This window comes from Scaptodrosophila lebanonensis, unplaced genomic scaffold (assembly GCF_003285725.1).
Source record: "Scaptodrosophila lebanonensis strain 11010-0011.00,11010-0021.00 unplaced genomic scaffold, SlebRS2 tig00000238-arrow-arrow-pilon, whole genome shotgun sequence".
In the NCBI taxonomy this organism is placed as follows: domain Eukaryota; kingdom Metazoa; phylum Arthropoda; class Insecta; order Diptera; family Drosophilidae; genus Scaptodrosophila; species Scaptodrosophila lebanonensis.
Genome location: NW_022060625.1, coordinates 278,915 through 301,815, shown reverse-complemented (window position 1 = coordinate 301,815; position 22,901 = coordinate 278,915). Strand labels below are relative to the sequence as shown.

Genomic DNA, 22,901 nt, shown 5'->3' with positions numbered 1-22,901 from the left:
AGGCATATACCTAATTGTAGGAAGTTTACCTGGGTACAGGGTATTTCACTGTCGGGCTTGCTCAACTGTGTGGTGTGTATGTAAGTACAGCAACGCACAGCCCAAATGGTAAGCGATAAGAAGAAGAAATTTGGACACAAGTTTCCTATCAAAGTGTGGGTGAGCACTAAGAAGTGGTTTTAGAAAATTAGAAATCCGATTAACTTTAAGCTTGGTTTATTTAATCTGAGAAAGAATACAAGATAAACTGCGTAGTATTTTTATACTGTGTTTTTTCGTTTTTCCGTAGCGCCGTTCGTATAATCGCCTATATCTCGGAGACTTTTAGTAAATTCTCTCCTTTATGTACTTTATGTCCTAGCTCTCGAATCGTACCAAAGTAATTTGCTATGTGGGAAATGAACTCTTTAGGAACTTTAGAGAGTGTCGGAAGAGAAATATCATATAGTAAATAAACTTATAGTTGTAAGTACAAATACTGAGCCCAGCATAGACGGGCAAGACCTTCTAGTTTTATATGTATATAACAATGGTCTTCTACAATTGTTTTCCTTTTGACGAATTTCTGTAAGCAAACTAGTTTTGTCAAGAGAATCCCTTTTCGGTCTTAATAAAATTGTTGTTTGAAAATTAGCACTCGTCGCATGAGTTCATATGCGCAGTTATATGTACTTACTCCGCGTGATGTTAGAAAATCCATTCCTTTAGCTACTTGGTACATGAATGACGTTAAATCTCCTGAAGTGAGAATATTTGATTTTCCGTGTGTGTTTCCATAGTGTCCACTAGAAAATACAAAAAATAATTGATGAACACTTATTTGATTCTCTTCTACAGATATTTTGTAGGTTTGTTGCAATAATATCAAACAATGCAATCATACATATCTCAGCGTGGAGATATGATGCTGGAAAAGGACATATCTCCACCGAACTAAAATCGACATATCTCCGCGTGGAAGTACAGTGGCTCACTCATTTTATGCAGTACATATTTATTTATTTATTTATATGGACGTCTGTAACAACGAAACTATTATAAAACAATAAATGACAATTTAATACTTTAAACATTAAAAACCAAAAAATACTGCATATTTTTATGCCACAGCTTATTTTTTTTTGCAGGTAGTTTTTTAGTTTTTCGTATTTACAATAGGTTTTTCCTTTTATTATATTTTAAATAAAAGTCCTTATAGTCTACAACGACTCTAATGCATTTTTGCATCAATATCACCAACTTTTGAGTCACTTCTAATATAATATTCGGCTATTCAGTTCTTAACGCATCGTTGTGGTCGTTTTTATACCCTGTACCCATGGCGTAAAAAGGGTATATTAGGTTAGTGGAAAGTATATAACAGGCAGAAGGAAGTATCCCCGACCCCATAAAGTGTATATATTCTTGATCAGCATGACAAGGGAAATCGAATTAGATATGTCCGTCCGTCTGTCTTTATGTATGAAGCCCCATAAAATTGTACTAATATTAATGTCTGACAACATCGCCAGCGAAGAAACAAATTGGGGCCGGTTTCACAGTCTCTTGGATCGGATTATACTACTTTTTGGTCAATTAGTTTGATAAATCCGAAAGTTCGACTGTAAGTCCACATTTTTGGCACTTTCAAGATATTCTCGTTATAATCTGAAGGAAATTACGTTCATTTATCATACCCCTCAGTAAAAGCTAACTTTTCTGTACCAGTAGCCGACATACAGGCCAAGCCATGGCACATCTACCGTTATCTGCAGCAGTTGCGTTAAGGATTTCTTCTTGAAACTCAGAATCATGCGTCCTCCCTACGTAGGACGTATCGCCAGATCCAAAAATGTTAGCTTATGACCCATCTACGAATACTAATGGGTTCCACATCTCCGGGGTCTTTACAACGTGTGGCATGGCAGAGTTGAATCTATAAAGTACAAGGTGCGTTCCAAGGTAAACAGGACTTAAAAAAAACAGAACAAATGGTTTTTTCGGCAAAATCAATTTTATTTTATATTTTATTCAAAATAGTCTCCTTCTGCTTCAATACAGCTTTTTGCACGCTCCAAAAGCATGTCGAACGAGTGTTTTAGCTCGTTGGCCGGTATGCCCGCCAGTATGCCGGTGCAACCGTTTTGAATGGCCTCTACGTCTGCATAACGCTTTCCTTTTATGGGCAATTGCATTTTTCCGAAAAGGTAGAAGTCGCACGGTGCCATATCAGATGAATACGGCGAGTGGATAATGGTTAAAATGTGATTTTTGGTCAAGCGTCAATCGATTCTGAGCAATTTTTGGTCGTCAGTCAATTTGTGCGGAACAAACCGTGCACACACCTTTCGTAAGCCCAAATGTTCGGTCAAAATGCGATAAATCGATGTTTTGGAGATGTTCAATTCCATTTCCATCAATTTTAATGATGATTTCGGCTGATTTTTGATGAATTCACGCACAGTTTCGATGGAATTTTCGGTGATCACGAATTTTGATTGGCCCACTTGTTGATCGTCATTTATGTCCTCACGACCACTTTGCAAACGTTGAAACCACTCGTGCACTCTGATAAGGAATAGGCAATCATCGCCATAAACTTGTTCCATCAATTGAAACGTTTCGATAAAAGTTTTACCAATTTTAAAACAAAATTGAATGTTGGCTCTTTGTTCGAAGCTCATTTTCGCACCGATAACACAAACATACTGACACTTAAAACGCAATAACTTCACTTCCAATTGATGAAATGTCATGAAATTCTTACTGGACAATCGATAAAGATAGCAGATTTTAATGTACCAGTCGGCATATAGATAGCGCCACTAGGGGGCGCTAGATTCAAAAAGTCCTGTTTACTTTCGAACGCACCTTGTATATTCTTGGCACCGATATAAGGATTTCAGCAGGCAACTCTGTCAGAACAAGAAAGAAATGGTAAAGTCGAGCGACCTCAACTCTTAAATACCCTGTTCCACCCCCCAAAAAAATATATGTATTTATTAATTAAAACAAGTAAAAAAGTTAAAGTCGGGTGTCCCGACTTTGAAATACTCTGTACATATGTTTACAATAATTATAGAAAATAAAAAAAATTAGGAAAATAAAAAAAAAATTTGATCGATTTTACCTCTCTCGGTATTCGAACTCACGTAAAGGGTTTATAATTGCACATTTACATAGCAATTGCGTCTGTGTGAGTGTATGTATGCCTATGCGCATCTATTCGTGTCTGTGCAAGCATTTTCGCAGTCAACCAAACAGCAACATCAACAACAGCCGCGGGCAGCGCTTGAGCAGCGCTGCAGCAGCAAATATATTTATGGCTATAACTTCTTGTTAAATCGGTCTATCATAGTGAAACTTGGCATACGGACACATAATAACTAACTGGGGGTATTTGCAAAATTTTAGTTCGAAATTCCAAGAATTACGGGAGTTACGATTTGCGGGGTAGAGGGGGGAGGGAGGAAAATTCCAAAATATACATTTTCTGCGTATTCACATAAGGCATCTGGGACTAAAATTTGGTGTTCTTAGGTCTTATAGTCTCCGAGATATAGGCGATTATACGAATGGAAAATCGGGAAAACCCCCATAGGGGGGAAGTGGGGGGGAAAATCAAAAAAATAAAACAAACTCGTATAGAATACACACATAACGCATCTTTGTGCAAAATTTGGTGTCTCTATCTCTTATAGTCTCTGAGATCCAGGTGTTCATACGGACGGACAGACGGACAGACTGACAGACGGACAGACAGACAGACAGGGCTAGATCGACTCGTCTCGTCATGCTGATCAAGAATATATATACTTTGTGGGGTCTGCCACGCCTCCTTCTGCCTGTTACATTTTTCAGCTCCCGCAAACCTAATATACTCTTGTACATTTCATGTACAGAGTATAAACATTTAATTAATTACATTAGATTCAAAAAGTCCTGTTTACTTTCGAACGCACCTTGTATATTCTTGGCACCGATATAAGGATTTCAGCAGGCAACTCTGTCAGAACAAGAAAGAAATGGTAAAGTCGAGCGACCTCAACTCTTAAATACCCTGTTCCACCCCCCAAAAAAATATATGTATTTATTAATTAAAACAAGTAAAAAAGTTAAAGTCGGGTGTCCCGACTTTGAAATACTCTGTACATATGTTTACAATAATTATAGAAAATAAAAAAAATTAGGAAAATAAAAAAAAAATTTGATCGATTTTACCTCTCTCGGTATTCGAACTCACGTAAAGGGTTTATAATTGCACATTTACATAGCAATTGCGTCTGTGTGAGTGTATGTATGCCTATGCGCATCTATTCGTGTCTGTGCAAGCATTTTCGCAGTCAACCAAACAGCAACATCAACAACAGCCGCGGGCAGCGCTTGAGCAGCGCTGCAGCAGCAAATATATTTATGGCTATAACTTCTTGTTAAATCGGTCTATCATAGTGAAACTTGGCATACGGACACATAATAACTAACTGGGGGTATTTGCAAAATTTTAGTTCGAAATTCCAAGAATTACGGGAGTTACGATTTGCGGGGTAGAGGGGGGAGGGAGGAAAATTCCAAAATATACATTTTCTGCGTATTCACATAAGGCATCTGGGACTAAAATTTGGTGTTCTTAGGTCTTATAGTCTCCGAGATATAGGCGATTATACGAATGGAAAATCGGGAAAACCCCCATAGGGGGGAAGTGGGGGGGAAAATCAAAAAAATAAAACAAACTCGTATAGAATACACACATAACGCATCTTTGTGCAAAATTTGGTGTCTCTATCTCTTATAGTCTCTGAGATCCAGGTGTTCATACGGACGGACAGACGGACAGACTGACAGACGGACAGACAGACAGACAGGGCTAGATCGACTCGTCTCGTCATGCTGATCAAGAATATATATACTTTGTGGGGTCTGCCACGCCTCCTTCTGCCTGTTACATTTTTCAGCTCCCGCAAACCTAATATACTCTTGTACATTTCATGTACAGAGTATAAACATTTAATTAATTACATTAATTAATTAAATGAAATAAAAACAAGTAAAAAAGCTAAAGTCGGGTGTCCCGACTTTGAAATACTCTGTACATATGTTTACAATAATTATAGAAAATAAAAAAATTAAGAAAATAAAAATAAAATGTGATCGATTTTACCTCTCTCGGTATTCGAACTCACGTATAATTGCACATTTACATAGCAATTGCGTCTGTGTGAGTGTATGTATGCCTATGCGCATCAATTCATGTCTGTGTAAGCATTTTCGCAGTCAACCAAACAGCAACATCAACAACAGCCGCGGGCAGCGCTTGAGCAGCGCTGCAGCAGCGCTGCATCAGCAAATATATTTATGGCTATAACTTCTTGTTAAATCGGTCTATCATAATGAAATTTGGCATACGGACACATAATAACCAACTGGGGGTATTTCCAAAATTTTAGTTCGAAATTCCAAGAATTACGGGAGTTACGATTTGCGGGGTAGAGGGGGGAGGGAGGGGAATTCCAAAATATACATTTTCTGCGTATTCACATAAGGCATCTGGGACTAAAATTTGGTGTTCCTAGGTCTTATAGTCTCCGAGATATAGGCGATTATACGAATGGAAAATCGGGAAAACCCCCATAGGGGGGAAGTGGGGGGGAAAATCAAAAAAATAAAACAAACTCGTATAGAATACACACATAACGCATATTTGTGCAAAATTTGGTGTCTCTATCTCTTATAGTCTCTGAGATCCAGGTGTTCATACGGACGGACAGACGGACAGACAGACAGACAGGGCTAGATCGACTCGTCTCGTCGTGCTGATCAAGAATATATATACTTTGTGGGGTCTGCCACGCCTCCTTCTGCCTGTTACATTTTTCAGCTCCCGCAAACCTAATATACTCTTGTACATTTCATGTACAGAGTATAATAAAATATTCAACACATGCATACGCACATAAGTGTTTATGTAAAATTTCAACAGCATACATTTACATCAGAATCATGTGTATGCGTGCTTGCATGCAGTAAAGAAAAAAATCAAAGCAGCAAAAACAACAGCGGCAGGCAGAGATGCGGCAAGAGCTTCGGCGGAGATTATATTTATGGCTCTAACTTTCTTCATAATTGACCTATCATACGGACACATATGTACTAACTGGGTGTAACTACCGAAATTGATTTCGAAATTTCAAGAATTTTTTATTTTTTTTTTATTTATTTATAAAAGAGAAGGTTAACAATTAATTCTTAACCTATTTATATTTTTTTAGCACTAGCTGCCAGGGCTTTCAGCTCGCGTATGTATGATTTTTATCATATTTCGGAATAAATGCCAATATTTGTGAGGAATTCTGTTATTGATTGTATGTTGTCTATTGTTGGTGATCTTAGAGCGGTTTCTGGTGTAATGTTCATTTGGGATCTGAAGGGTGTCAGGTTTGGACAGTTAGTAATGATGTGTTGTGCAGTGATGGTGTAGGTGTTGCAGAATTTGCAGATTGGAGGATCCTGTTTTTGGAGTAGATGACTATGAGTGAGAGCAGTGTGTCCGAGACGAAGTCGGGTAAAAGCTCGCATTGGCGTAGTTTTGGCTTCAGGTGGGTATGAAGTGTATAATCCCGTTTGGTTGTATTTTTTGTAGTGGTGAGTGACATTTGTCCAATTGGACAAGTGTTTTAAATTTATGTGGTTGGAGATGAGACGTAAAAGGTCGGCTTTTTCTGCTATCTTTGTCGGTGGTGATGCATCCAAAGTAGCTAGTTTAGCGATTTTGTCAGCAAATTCGTTTCCTGGAATACCCACGTGACTTGGGATCCACATAAGTTTAATGTTTTCTGTTTGGGCGAGAGCATCTCGGATTTGGGATATAATTATGTGTGTATTATTAGGATTTTTTATTGCTGATATAGAGGATTTGCTATCAGTGCATATTACATGTGGACGTTTTTTGGTAGAAGCGTATTTTACAGCAAGGAGTATTGCGTAGGCTTCAGCTGTGTATATGGAACAATTGCTGCTTATACAGCCAGAATCCAGAACTTCGTTCTTATTGTTTACCACAGCATAAGCCGTATTGGTAGATGTTTTTGAGCCGTCTGTATACAGGAATGTTGCATTTTTCTCATCTTTAACCGCTTCATTGAATAAAACACGTAGATGGTGGGGATTGGTGTTGTTTTTGTTATAAATTTCGAGGTCCGAAATAAATGCCTTTGTATTGATGTACCAGGGAGGAATTCTACTTGATTGGATAAGTGTAGGGGTTATATGAAACCCCAATTCCTTAGCTTGTTGGATACATTTGAATATAGAGGAGAGCTTTTTAAGCTGCCTTTTCCTCTTAAGTGCTGTTTTGACGATGTGTATGACATGCTTATTGGCGTTGAGAGTTAGTCTTGGGATGAGTCTAAGAGTTGCTTCAGAAACTCTTTCCTCCAAGGTAGGGAGACCCGCCTCTGTTAGCACCATGTGGGTTGAAGAGGTCGGGAAAGCGCGGATGCTCCGTTTTACTGCAGTGTGGTAAGGGGGGCCTATGTTCCTTAAATTGGTTTTGCAAGTGTGCCCGTAGATAAATAGCCCATAGTCTATTTTTGAGAGCATAAGTGCCTGAATGACATTGATCATAGTGTTTCTGTGTGTGTGAGATCTTTGAGTGGTTAGATATTTAATTATGTTTAATCTGGCAGCTAGGCTTTTCCTAATATAGTTACAATGCTCCTTAAAATTAAGTTTATTGTCAAATATTAAGCCTAGTATTCTTAGATAATTAACATAATGAATAGTAGTATTATTTAAATTAATTTCTAGGGGTTGACAATTGTGTTTTTTGCATATATGTAGCATTTTACATTTATCAAGGGACAGGCAGGCTCCCGAGGTTTGAGACCAAGTATTTATTACTTCTAGAATGTGCTTAAACATAGCATTTACAGTCCTTATATTCTTAAGTTTTGTAAAAATCAGAACATCGTCTGCAAATATAATGTGTTCCATGTGATTGAAGCGATTAAGGATACCAGAGATCTCGTCAAAAGCTAATATAAATAGGGTTACCGACAGTGGGGAGCCCTGGGGGATCCCGTTGTGTAAGGGGAATATATTTGAGTAGGAGTTGTGAATGCGGACGGAGAACTTACGATTTGTTAAAAATGACTTTACGATATTGAACATTTTGGTTCCAATTTTCATTTTTGATAGTTGGTTTAAGACCATGTGTATACCTATTCTGTCAAAAGCCTTCTCGAAATCAAGACTGAGGACTGAAACATGGTTACGTGAGGCTATTGCTGTAGTTGAAAAGTGTTCGAAAATCAGGAGGGCATCAAGGGTACTATGGTGTTTCTTAAAACCGAATTGAAGCTCACTAAGGGCTCGCTTACTGGTAGCATACCACATTATGCGTTTTGCGATGATTTTTTCGAAAATTTTTCCTAAGCAAGGTAGGAGAGATATTGGACGATAGCTGTTGAGTTCTGTAGGGCACTTGTTAGGCTTAAGTATTGGAATTATTGCCGCATACTTCCAGCATTGAGGAAAGTTACCTTGATTGAAAATGTTGTTGTACAACCTAAGAACTAAAAGCCTAAAACTTTCAGGGAGATTTTTTAGCATAGGATACGAAATTTTATCTTTGCCAGGGGATTTCCCTTTGACAGTCGCCATTGCGCATTCAAACTCGAGTTTAGATATATTTGTCTCGATCATGTTGGCAAGTTTGGTGTATATTGAATTTAGAGTGTTTTTTTTTGGTAACAATGAAACGGGAATGGAAGTTGTTATTATGGGAATAATTGGACCAAAATACCGCGAACGAGTTGGCAATTTCCACTTGGTCATAAATAGGGCCGTTTCGGCTGGATATGTGGTTGATGTTTGGCTTTGTAAAAGTACCGCAGAATTTTTTTATGTGTGTCCATATCTGCTTAGGAGGTGATGACGGGTGGATGCTTTCAGTTATGTTTTTGAAGCTGGCGGCTTTGCTGAAAGTTGCTTGAGCCTTTTTGTAGCCAATGAGATTTTCGGGTGTTTGGTGGTATTTGTAGGTGTGCCAAGCTCTTTGTTTAATCGACCTTAGCCGATAAAGTTCACTGTTCCACCATGTACAAACTTTTTTTGGGTATGAAGGTTTGGATTGTGGGATAAAATAATGTGCTGCTGTACGGATCATTTTATGAATTCGTGCTGTTTCCTTGTTAATGTTTGGACTAGGTGTGTAGTTGTCTGTTTGAGATACAAGGAAAGATTGGAACCTAGACCAGTGGGCTTTGTCGGTTAGGAATTTGCTCCCGAGGGGTCTTTTTTGAATTTGCCCAGTGGTAAATGTAGTTATTAAGGGAAAGTGGTCGCTCCCATGAAGATCATTCAATGTGAAGCAAGATACGAATGGAAGTAGGTCAGGAGAGCAAATTGATAAATCCACATGAGAAAAAGTTTTATGTGTAGAAAAGTGTGTTGGTTGGCCGTCATTTATGCAACATAAGTTGGATTCTAACAGAATATTTTCAATAATTTTACCTCTAGGATTGACGCGAGGGGATCCCCAAAGAGGACTCCAAGCGTTGAAATCACCCACAATAACAACAGGCGGAGAAAAAGTGTTTAGAATGAGGTTTAGTTCATTTGGACTGAGTTCTTGTTCTGGTGGAATGTAAATATTAACAATGCTTAGTTTTTTAAAGGTATTTATTTCTATTCCCAGAGCAGAAATGTTGGATTCTATGCGAATAATTTTATGCGGCAGGTCTTTTTTAATCAGTAGGGCGATGCCTTGCTTACAAGTATAGATGTTGGGTAAGTTGTGAAAATAGTGGGTATAAGCATTTGAGGTGAATGCGACGGAATTCCGAATTAAATGGGTTTCTCGCACAGCTATTAAATCTGGGTTTTGTTCTTTTGTAAGCACCTGAAAATCTAATAAATTGTTTAGTAAGCCATTAATATTCCATTGCAGGATTGAAAGTGTCATTGCGTTTAGAAGATTGGTTTTGTTTATGTTTAGCTTAGTTTGGATTGCAGGTGCGAGAGAAGAGAGAAAGCGAAATTTGTTCCTCTCCGGGCAAGCGATACATGCACAGTACGATGACGAAATCATTTCGAACGGCATGCCCCGCTAGTCGAGAAGAGGGGATTACATGTAAGCTTATGTTATTCGGAGGTATCGTCGTCTTCGCTGATTATCATATCAGTCGAAGAGAGAACACTGGAGTGGGAGGGGAGAGAGTGGTTGTCCATGTATTGGGAGGGGATGTTTAGGTCGGGTGAACGGAGAGAATATGTTGGTATATTAGTAGATTCTATGTTATCTAAATCTGTTTTGTGTTTTTTATTGGTTACTACGCTAGCAGCGTTTGGAGTGTCGTTTGGTTTTTTTAAGTAACATTTTTGGTTGTTGTTTTTGATATTTTGTTTTACCGTTGTGGTGTTTTGATGATTTGTGTTTGTAGATTTTGTTACAGTCTGCGTGGAGATAAGTGTCTCATTACTTGCTTGCTTTTCTAGTATTTGCCTTGGTAGGTGGGTAGACTCGTTGGTGACATCAGCATAGGAGAGTGTAGTGGATTTGACCTGTGGGCGGCTTAACGCGGTTACTTTTTGTGCAGCTTCTTTATAGGTGCATTTAGTTTGGCATTGTATTTTTAGTATTTCTTTTTGTTGAATAAATTTTGGGCATTTGTTACTTGAAGCGGGGTGTTCTTCGTTGCAGTTGGCGCATTGGGTACGGGTACATCCATTTTCGTGTTGCGGGAGGCTACAATCAACGCATATAGCTGGTTTGGAGCACCTCTTGGTGGTGTGCCCAAAGAGTTGGCAATTCTTGCATCTCATGGGGTTGGGGGTATATGGTCTAACTTTTGTTTTGTGCCAGGTAATATCCATGGATTCTGGGAGATGGTATAAATTAAATGTCATCAGAACCACTCCTGTGGGTTTTGGTTTTCCATCGACGATTTTGGTAAATTTATAAACACTTGAGACTCCCTGAGACTTCAGTTCACTTACAATTTCCTTTTCGGGAACATTGATAAGACATGGGGCATAGACCGTGCCTTTGGTAGTGTTTAATGTTTCGTGAAGGCTGCATTTGATTTTGCATATTCCTACTAGTTCAGTAGTTGATAAAAATTTATTGGCAGCTGTTGAGTCTTTAGTGAGGATTAGGATTCGGCCGTCTCTAAGACTGGTGATCTTTATTGTGTCTTTGCTGATTAGTTGTATGGCATGGTGGACCGCAAAGCAAGAGTATTCGTTGAGAGGCTTTGCCGCGTCGGCAGCAGAGACAACAACGTATTTTGGATTAGGTAGTTGGAGCACGGGAAGACCGGGGTATGACACTAAGGGTTTGTGGAACGACTTAATTTTCTTGTTTTGAGAGGGGTCGGCTAGCATAGCGAACCGATTGTCCCCCAGGCTAGCTTGCCCTGGGGGCATATTATCACTATCTATTAAGAACACGAGGTTTTGCACCGAGTTCGCAGTGAAGCACAGAGGGAAAGAAGACAGAAACCGAGTAAAGTCAAAAGCGTGTAAGAGTTTTAAGAAAGATAAGCGGAGTAGCTGTATTAAACGTCTGCACCGATTGAGTGATAGCCGAAGACTGAATTTCAAGAATTACTTCTATACTTGTATATATAAAACAGTTTGTCCTGACTGACTGATTGGTGATCAACGCACAGCCCAAACGGTAAAAGCTAGGAAGCTGAAATTTGGACTCAAGTATCCTTTCATAGTGTAGGCTGGCAATAAGATTTTGGAAGGATTTTAGAAAATTCGAGCTCCAAAGGGGGGAAAACGAGCTCCAAAGTTTGTTTGAAAAATCTTCAGTTTTCCACCAATCAACTTTAAATTTGATTTTTATAATCTATAAAAGAATACAAAAAAAATGCATACTCGGATTTTCGAAATTTGTGGTGGAGCTTGATTTATTGGGGTTTTAATATATATTCACTATTTCAAATGAAAAGTTTGTGTTATAAATTTAGTCCGATCGATTTAGAATTTGGGTAATGTAATCTTCGTAACTAAATCTACAACGTTCAAGGATTTTCAAAATATGCATTTTACAAATGCAGGCAGAACAAACAATACAAAATATCAAACAGTTGGGGACAACTAAGTATACATACACACACACACACACACACACAAACAGCTGTTCGTGTAGTTACGTGCAAACGATTGAAATAGCCGAAGGAAAATGTGAGACACTAATATGTGAATGTACACACATGCATATGTACACATCTATGTATGTATGTATGTTCATTCGTCTTGCACTGACAGAGCAAGAAATGTTAATTAATAAAAATTTTTTAACATTTTTAAAAGTTGTTTTTTCTTTGTTTAGTACATTTGGCATTAGGGTTTTCATTAGTAACTTTATTCAGCAACAACAAATTACAAAGAACGCAAATATCAAATAGTTAGGGACATCATCACTCACACACAGACCAAGCAACAGTTCGTGTCTATGTATGAAAAAGTAAAGAGAAACATGCATGCATATGTACACACATATGTATGTATGTATGCCTGTGTACGTACATATATAGCATGTATGTACATTCGTATGTATGTATGTAAACATTGGACAATCGATCACTGTTGTTTGATTGTAATAAATAATGTTCTATGGTTTTAAATCAAATTTTTAAAACAAAAAACTACAACAACTGAAAATCATTGGCTCGCGCTTCTTTTTTCGTTTTGATCATTTACGTCTGTTAACTTCAAAGGCAAAATGCCAAAAGTTTACAGTTACCGTCGCTAGACAACGACAGCGTGAGCGATAGTAAAGCAGAAACCGAAAGCGGACCTACGCATATTCTGCTTCGCGTTGCGGGCAGATGTACATATGTATGTTTGTATATGATTTGTTCTAATTGATCTCAATAAAGTTTAAGATGTTACTATTTAAATTTTCTGTTAATTGCATTCAAACTTCGATGGAATTATTGATTGTATCGACGGATTCAACTATCGATAGTTTTGATGCTCTAGCACATAGAGTATCCGACACATGCCCATCTCTAGCATCTCAGCTGATCGCATATTTACAGCGACTAACATCGCTACAAATGTATTCTGAACAAATCTAAGAGTCACTTACCGTTAAGCCTATTTTGTGAGTGTATTCATGCGGTTTACAAAAGCAGAGACACACCTTTTACATTCACAACAATCGTATTTGGAATTGAAGACACAAATTAGTGTTGAATTATAAAATTTAATACATGCTTATATATGTATGTACTTGTATGCATGTATGTATATAGGCGGATAACGCCTGCATTAAAAATTTAAATGTATGTACATATCAGCGTTGCCGAACGCTCCAATTTTTGCCGGACGTCCCGATTTATAAATCAAAATTAAATGTCCCGCGTCGGACTTTTCGGGGATAACTCGACCTTACAACATGCTGAGGAAGCACACAGTTAAGTTAGGACTGGCATTCCGCCCGGTGCGTAACAAAGATACATATGTACATATGTATGTATGTACGTATAACCATATTTGCAAAATGAACTCTTTAAAAAACTTTAGAAAGCGTCGAAAGAAGAATATCATATAGTAAATAAACTTATAATTATAAGTACATTTTATTTAGCCCAGCAACGACGGGCAAGACCTGCTAGTAAGTTATAAAAAGAAACACAAATAGTGCGGGAGTGGGTGGATGTTTTAATATTTTTTAACTTTTAACTTTTTTTTTAATATATCTACAAATTTGCATTCAAGGATTTTCAAAATATAGAAATACGGGTTTCGCTTTACAAATACAGGAAGAACAAACAACATAAAATGCATATCAAACAGTTGCGGACAACTTAGTATACATACACACGCACACACATACAAGCAGCTGCTCGTGTAGTTGCAAACGATTGAAATATCCAAAGCAAAATGTGAGACACTAACATGTGAATGTAACTATACATGTACATATGTACATATGTATGTTCATTCGCCTTGCATTGACAGGGCAGGAATTGTTAGTTAATTAAAAACTATTTAACATTTTCAAAAGTAATTTTTTTCTTTGTGCTTATTCGCACACGAGCGGTAATGCGAATCGGCAGGACGATCGTGGTCCTGACGAGTTTAAGTTAAAGGACGCTTGTGGTCCTACTGTTGATCAAGGCGGGATCCCAGTGTTTCGGTTTGATGTTTGGGTGGACACTCGTGGTCCGTTTAATTAAAGGCACATGTGGCTCTGCCGCTTCAGTGGACCCTCGTGGTCCAGTAGGTGCGAGTAACACCGGTTGTCCTGGATGCGCTTGAGTGAAACGACGCAGGACGTTTGGTTTAGTTTCGTACTTAATAGCGAGGTGCACCAGAATCCTGAACCGGATGGTGAGTGCTTGCAGTGACCAAGGATACCGGCTGGCAATCCTTGGGAGCATGTAGTTCAACGTGGTAGTTGGCGTGATAAAAGATCAGCGTTTCCCGTATTGGCCCAAAGTAGCAGGCCGTTCGTTGATAATTTGCATACAATATAGCCATGCTTACAACTAGCTTATGACTAATTACATTTACCGTTTCTATGTATTGGCGGTTTCCCAATCACTTCTTAATCGAATGTAGGTTGACCCCACGGAACTATGACCTATATCTGATTGTTGGTCTTATGCTGGAGTAGCAGAATAATATGTGTCTTATTCTTACTTATTGTTATTGCTTATGTTAGCTGGCCAATGTCAATGCACCTAAAACTCGTGTGCCTATTTGCGTCGCGTTGATGAGATGTCATATACTTATTCGCGTCGCAACACTGTGATAATTACATTTGGCATTAGGGTTTTCATTAATACATTTTTGTTCCCGGTACCCAAAGGGTAAAAGGGTATATTATTTTTGTGCGAGTGTGCATGTAACACACAGAAGGAGGCGTGGCAGACCCCCCAAGGTATATATATTCTTGATCGAGGTAACAAGACGAGTCGATATAACTATTTCCGTCTGGCCGTCCGTCCGTCTGTCTGTCCGTCTGTATAAACGCAGGGCTCTCAGAAGGTATAAGAGCTAGAATAACCATATTTGGTATTCACATTCTTCTAAGCGCGAGAAAGGGCAAGCTCATTGTTCCCGATGCACAACATTTCAATAAATGTTTTTTTTTTTTTGTGGGGTGGTACAGGGTATTTAACAGTTGAGCGTGATCGACTTTAGCATTCCTTTCTTGTTTTAAATCATTTTTTTTCTTTAATTTTCCTTTTTTGTGGAGCGTACAGGGTATTTTACAGCTTGCTCGAAGTAGCGTTCTATCTTGTTATACTCTGTATAACATATATTTGTGTATATTTGTTTTTTCCCCACTTCCCCCCTGATGGGGGTTTTCCCGATTTTCCATTCGTATAATCGCCTATATCTCGGAGATTATAGGACCTACGGACACCAAATTTTAGATCAGATTTTAGATCAAAAATATTTATGTTTTTGTTGTAATTAGGATATGCGTTTTAAGAAAGTAATATCAAAATAAGAATTTGTTTCCATGAAATTTTTGAATTCATGCCAAAAAATCGGCAGTCTGGCCCAATGTCTTAGTCTTTAGTCTTTTAACTAGTGCCCAAATAGATTTTCTCTTTTTATAGTATTTACTGCATTTCTAGGCTAGTATTATATTGCCTTTTGCCTATTGCAGCACTGCATAAAATTTTAATTTGCAACTCTATAGTTTGACCACTCAGATGCGTTATCAATACAGCGAGCGATTTGTCTCAGGCGGAAAGACAGATTTCTGGCATCCGCACATTCGTCGTCGACCCAAGGCTTGTCGAGACTTATGTTGCACGGCTTTTGCAAGCCATCGGCTGCATTTTTAAGTGCCTTTGCGATGGCATATATTAGACTTTCATGTTGACCTTGAAATTTTTGTAGATGCTTTACGTTTCTCTGTAGGCGCGACACGTATTTGGATCTAAGTGTTTCAGTGCAGCAACTACTAGATGGTTTCACTTTCTACGCTTGCAGTCTCAAAAGAAACGGATACTGCAATTCGTAGGTGGTCAGGCAGCATATCGTAGTCTATTGCTGTATCCGAGACAAGTCTGTGGCAAGCTCCGCCTACCATGCAGTAGTCAATTGTGGATTTGCCCTGCCCTCCTATAAACATGAACGCTCCCTTGGAATCACTTTCAGTCCTACCATTTAGAACAAGGAGATTTGTGTCGAATGATTCGTCTTTCGCTTTTCTGGTCATAACGTCATGTTTACTTTGCGGGGCATAAGATTGGGTAAGGCCTCATCCGTCCGTCTGGATGAGCGCAAGGATCTCAGAGACCAGAGAAATCGATCTAGACATGTCCGTCGTCCGTTACTCTGTATGAATGCCTGGATTTCGGAAAAGGCTGAGCGTACATAAACCAAAATTGGTACTACAGTCGAGCTAGCCCGAGAGTAAAATAGCCTGCACTCTCCACAAAAAAGGAAAATTTAGGAAAACATTTATTAAAAAAAAAACAAGTAAAAAATCTAAAGTTGGGTGTCCCGACTTTTAAATACTCTGTACATATGCTTAGAATAATTATAGAATTTAAAAAAAGTAAGATTAAGAATTAAAACAAGAGAGAACGCTACAGTCGAGCAAGCCAGACAGTGAAATATCCTGTACCCAGCAGAATCAAAAGGAAAAAGAAGAGTGAACTTGATGCTGCAGCTTGTGGGCATAGTACCGAAGAAAATTTGTTTCTCTAATAACTTTTCTTAGAACTAAGTGCTTTAAATAAAATTTAAAACAAAAGTAGATAATCATATTGAAATTATGTGTGCAAAGTTTGGTTAGGGTAGCTTTTGAAATGTAAACGGTATTGACGAAATACTGTGGCGTGGGAAGGGGGGAAAATTCCAAAAAATAAAATAAACTCGTCCTTTCTCGGACCTAGGAGAATCTGGCTACCAACTTTGGTTATTCTAGCTTTTATAGTTTCTGAGATCCTTGCGTTCATCCATACGGACAGACGGCCGGACGGACATGTCTAGATCGATCTCTCGTCATGCTGATTCAGAATATATGTACTTTATGGGGTCGGAGATGCTTCCTTCTGCATGTTACATACTTTGCACAAACCTAATATACCCTTTTTATCCTACGGGTACAGGGTATACAAAAATGTTTTGATCGATTTTACCTCTTTTAGTATTCGTACTCACGTAAAGGGTTTATTATTGCACATATACAAAGCAATTGCGTCTATGTGAGTGTATGTATGTTTATGCCCGTATATTCGTGTCTGTGTAAGCATGTTCGCAGTCAATCCAACAGCAACATCAACAACAGCCGCGGGCAGCGCTTGAGCAGCGCTGCAGCAGCAAATATATTTATGGCTATAACTTCTTGGTAAATCGGTCTATCATGATTAAACTTGGCATACGGACACATAATTACAAGTTGGGGGTATTTGCATTTTTTGGTTCGAAATTCTAAGAATTACGGGAGTTACAGAAAATCACGATTTGCGGGGGAGACGGGGGAGGGAGTTAAATTCCAAAATGCACATTTTCTGCGTATTCACATAAGGCATCTGGGACTAAAATTTGGTGTCCGTAGATCATATAGTCTCTTAGATATAGGCGATTATACGAATGGAAAATCGGGAAAACCCCCATATTGGGGAAGTGGGGGGAAGTGGGAAAATCAAAAAAATAAAACAAACTTGCACAGCGTACACACATAACGCATCTTTGTGCTAAGTTTGGTGTCTCTACCTCTTATAGCCTCTGAGATCCAGGTGTTCATACGGACAGACAGACAGACGACTCGTCTCGTCATGCTGATCAAGAATATATATACTTTGTGGGGTCTGCCACGCCTCCTTCTGCCTGTTACGTTTTCAGCTCCCGCAAACCTAATATACTCTTGTACATTTAATGTACAGAGTATAATCATTAAGTATTGGGGCTATCTGCCTATTTTGATCGCCATTGAAGGCTAATAAAGTGAGGTAAAAAAAAGCTGAGTGGAACTGTGCAATTATTTTTTTCGGCGCTGCTGTTAATCATTCCGAAGTGGGCCCTTCTCTGTCAAGCGTCGACGCGCGTTACGAGCGCCTCCGCTATACAGAGTTGTTGCTGCAGCCACTTCGCCAGCCGCCCCGCTGCCGGTCCCTGCTGCTTAACACACCTGCCTTCTATCGTTTTGCGTAGCGAATCGCCGGTCACCGCTCGGCCAAAGGGCGATTCACGCTACATTGGTGTCAGATGTGGGGTTATGTTCGATCACCGCGAGGGGATCCTAGCCACACAAAATGCCGAAAAATAAAAATAAAGCAAACGATAAGTGTTGGCAAGCCATCGATGGCTTGAGCCAAACAGTGAAAGCCATGCACGAGACATGGCGAGAAGTTACCCAAAACATGCTACGTGTTTTAATAGGAGTCCTCGCTGCGCTTATGCCGAACACAGGAGGGAATGATAAGGAGTCTGCCGCGCCGCTTTGGGCTGCTGCTTTAAACACTGACGTGCCAACCAGAGAGGCCACTCAGGCAGCAGCCCATGCAATGCTTCAGCGGCTGGAAATACAGCCGCCGTCTACTTATTCAACATGGGAACCAACTTGCCACGCCAGGAATGCAGCTGCCAGCGCCCACCACGTCCACGCCGGATCGAGACGCGCACCAGCACCAAAGTGCTGGCTCCATGGCGCATGCGGCTATATCGGCCGCGTTTAATGCTGCGGCCCACGCTACGACCACCGAACAGACGATGGGACAACGGATAGTAATAAACGGAGACACTCTGGCTGAAAATGTGTCTCCGGAACCGCAGCGCGCCATGCATTTGCCCAGTGAACTTTTGTCGACGATTGGACGCCTCTGTCAAATAACGCACCGACTGCAGAAGAGAGGACTGCGCGTATTGACTGTTACCAATCGAAGACGCCGCAAGCTGCTTGGTCTGCAGCCGTTGGCCCTGAAAGGCAATCCACTCCACATCTGTGGGCACCGCAGCCCCCACTAGCGAATGACCGCCTTCTACCACCACCCATCGCACACAGCCTCACAGTTCCCCCACAGCGCTGCCAGATCAAGCAGACCATTTGAGTTGGCTTTTGACACTGTTGGAAGTCAGCGCCCTCCGTTCAGCCCCAGTGTGCTACCCGCCTACGATGGCAACTCGCCGTGGTTGGACTATGAGCGCATAGTGGATATGGTGGCCGAACTTTATGGCTGGCCTGATGAGGAGAAGCGGATCGGGGTCGCGTTGAACCTCAAAGGACGCGCGCTGAAGCTATACAACACATTGCCCGGATGGCCAGGCCCACCCTATGACACACTTTGCACAGCCATGCGAAGATGGTTCACGCCCAGTCAGGAGTCATACCTTTAACAATTTTGGTCGGCGGCAGAACATGCGCGAGACTCTGGAGGATTTTGCGCTGGATTTGGAGTACTTGGCGCAAAGAGCATTCGGCAGCGTACCTGAAGTGCTGCTTAATTTAACACTCGTGCGACAGTTCGTAGATGGAGTTTGTGAGTCGGCTTTGCAGAGCACCTTGGCCGCGCAGGGGCCCTGTGACCTGGCGGAAGCCCTCGGAATAGCTAATCGGGTGTACACTCAATGCATCCATAAAGCTAGGTACACACGATGCAAACAATTTGCAGCAAGTTGATTGCTGCAATCAAATTTGCACGTATAAACACGAGTGCAACCATTTTTCTGCAAACAAAGAACTTGCAAAATTTTTTTGCAGCAATATTTTTTGCTTGTCGTCTGTATACATTATTTTACCGTTATCTTGGTTGCGTCAGTTGCTTGCTTGTTTGCATGTGCTGTTTGCTTTCAGTCGCAATATTGTAGCAAGCAAAGCAACATGTGGGATCGCGAGAAAACGATAAAATTAATTGAATTGTACGAGAATTATTCTGTTTTATGGGATGTCTCGTCAGCAGACTATAAAAATAAGCATAAAAAGCAAAATGCTTCTCGCGAAATTGCTGAAAAATTAGACAAAAGTGATGATGAAATAAAAACAAAAATTCATCATTTGCGCACTCAATTTTTGCAAGGGGTGCGCAGAGTGAAGCAAAAAAAGAGTGGCCAGGGTACATCGGACAACTATACCAGCAAATGGGAGTTTTTCGATGCGCTTAAATTTATTAAAAATTACGACGGAAATAATTATAAAATTCAAAATTTGGTAAGTAGTACAATTTATTGCACATATCGTAGTAATTACTTATTTTATATATGCTCCCGATTTAACATTTCGTGTTCACCGCTGATATAAACACGTCGTTATTCCTTGACTTTCACAAAACAACAGAACTTGCAAATGAGTGTCACTTGCAAGCACTGCAAACAAAAAATGAAAACACGTGTAGACATTAACGCAATATATTGCACGAAATAGCCATGCAAAAGTTTGCGTGCAAAACAAAAATTGATTGAAGCAAGAAATTGTCTTGCAATATTTTCATAGGTGTAAACATTTGGGCAAACTTTTGGTGCAAATTATTTTCTACTTGCTGCAAATTGTTTGCATCGTGTGTACCTAGCTTAATACAAGTAAGCCCATATTCCAGGTCGAACAAAGTAGGCCACCAGTTTTGATACCGGCGCGCAAGAGACGTCCCCGGAAAGGTAAACGTGAGGCTGCCCGACCGCCTCGAGGAAACTCAGCGGGAAATGTGCGGATACCAGTTCTCTGAGGCGGGAATTGGCATCTTTCATCAGCGCCTCGCCCAAAGCGCAGCCTTCTGAAAGAAAATCCGTCATATTCGAAGCTTCCGCTCGTGAAGTCGACGCCATCCAAGCAGCGTCGACGGACAGCATCCAGGAGAAGGAAAGCATATTTGCCGCGCTTTTCCGAGAAGGCCACCTAACGAGGCGACGACTCAAAGCCACACCGTCGAATATCAGACACCAGCTCCCGTGGCCAAAAGTAGCTTCAACTTTATTTCCGGTCCATACGCAAGTCAGCCAAAGCCTGCACTGCGTCGTGATCCTACAGGATCGCCCCGTGCCAATGGTGGTAGATACAGGAGCCGCCGTTTGGCTGCTGAGCTACAGGCACGTGAACCAACCAATGCAGACCACGCCTTGCGATGTGGTGCTGAAAGGACCGTCTGCCGAAACTTTTCGAGCTACAAAGATTTCGGCTTGGCAAGCGAACACTTAGCCATGACTTCCTTCTTGTTGGTGGCGACACACCAAGCTTGCTCGGCATTGATTTCCTGCTACAACAGAAGGCCGTGGTGAGTTTAAAAAGGCTGTGTCTAACATTTTGTGCCGCAGTCGAACCTCAAAGGAGCGTGATTATAGTGTAGCATGCGCACATATAGAGTACATACTGTACTTGAGTTAAGTAAGAAACACGTTGTAACACTTTGTTGCAGTGTTTGCGTTAAACATAAGAACCAAGCATATTTCAAGTGCGATGCAATATGATCGCACAAATATGCCTGAGAACAACATAAGCGCAGCGTCGGCATGTATTACACATCCGACGGCACAGGCAAACATTCTCTCTCGCGCTCACACTGTCACCAGCGCTGAGCATATATATATAATATATATAATATATAATATACATAAGCATATACATAAGCAAGCCGTTGCCCTGCCAGCGCAGCTACGCGACTTTTAGCTAAGCTAACTCCATGTGGAGGACTTGACAATCAATTCAATAAAGACTCGTGAACGAAAACAGTTAAGCGCAGCCTATAGTGTTTTCAATTCAAATTTAATTCAAAACAATAGAGCCGGCTGCCCAGTCTGAGCTGCCACCTGGCGTTATGGTTGGCCGCACGCTTGTAGATGCGACTTAGGGAGATATGACATTGCGATTGCTGAATTTGACTGCACAGGAGCAAGTACTTCCGGCTTTTGCTGCGCTGGGCCGCCTGGAGCCAGCAAGTGTGCTGCACGACGATCCGTGGCCCGCGGTTCCTCCTCGAAAGCTGGGATTCCCTAATTGACTATGGGCTGCCACCATCTCTGCGACAATCGTTACTGGAATTACTGCATAGATATCACCACGTTTTCGCGTGAATAAACCAGCGATTTGGGACGTACCGGCTTGACCAAGCACAACATTGACACCGGCCTAGCGCGCCCAATAAAACAGCCATCTCGTAGAATTCCACTGGCCCTTAAAGACGTGGTCTACAAACTGGTTCAGGATATGAGCGCTCGTGATGTTATTCGACCGTCTACAAGTCCATGGTCATCTCCCATAGTTCTCGTCAAAAATAAAGATGGGTCCATCCGTTTCTGTGTAGACCATCGCCGACTTAATGATGCAAGCATGGATTCCTACCCTTTCCCAAAAATGGACGACATATTGGCCACGCTACATGGTTCCCACTGGTTCTCTACTATGGACTTGCAGAGCGGATATTGGCAAGTCGAAATGGACAAACAGTCGCGTCCAAAAACGGCTTTTACATGCGACGCTGGACTGTTTGAATTCAACGTCATGCCGTTTGGGCTATGCAATGGCCCAGCCACGTTTGAGCGTCTGATGGATGGCCTGTTCTCAGATGTGGCCTGGAAATCCATCTTGGTCTACCTGGGCGACGTCATCACGCATTCGCGTACAGAAGAAGACCACTTAAAGTATCTGGAAGACATTTTTCGTCGCCTCGCAGATGCTGGACTGAAGAAGAACCCCCAAAAATGCAACTTCTTCCAATCTCAGGTAGACTATCTTGGCCACGTGGTTGGTCGCAGTGGCCTGAAGGCCAGCGCATCGAAAATTGAAAAAGTGGTCACATGGTCAACTCCGTTAAACAAAACTGAAGTCAGATCTTTTCTAGGACTCTGCTCATATTATCGCAAATTTATCGCAGATTTTTCTACCATTGCACGACCGCTACACGCGTTGACAGAGGCTAAGCGTGACTTTTTATGGGACGAAGCAGATACTGGCGCCTTTTAGTCGCTGAAGACTAAGCTGACATCGGCTCCCATACTGGCGTTTCCAA

The 22,901-nt window shown here is 40.7% G+C and overlaps 1 protein-coding gene across 2 annotated transcripts in view; it reads right to left on the bottom strand.

The window, feature by feature from the left end:
* LOC115630050 (tyrosine kinase receptor Cad96Ca) overlaps positions 1 to 22,901 on the bottom strand; it is a 216,022-nt gene that overhangs the window by 67,233 nt on the left and 125,888 nt on the right. For both annotated transcript variants that reach the window (XM_030526682.1, XM_030526681.1), the window contains exon 8: positions 677 to 785. In XM_030526682.1, the coding sequence (XP_030382542.1) occupies positions 677 to 785 (109 nt within the window). The remainder of the gene's footprint in view (positions 1 to 676; positions 786 to 22,901) is intronic.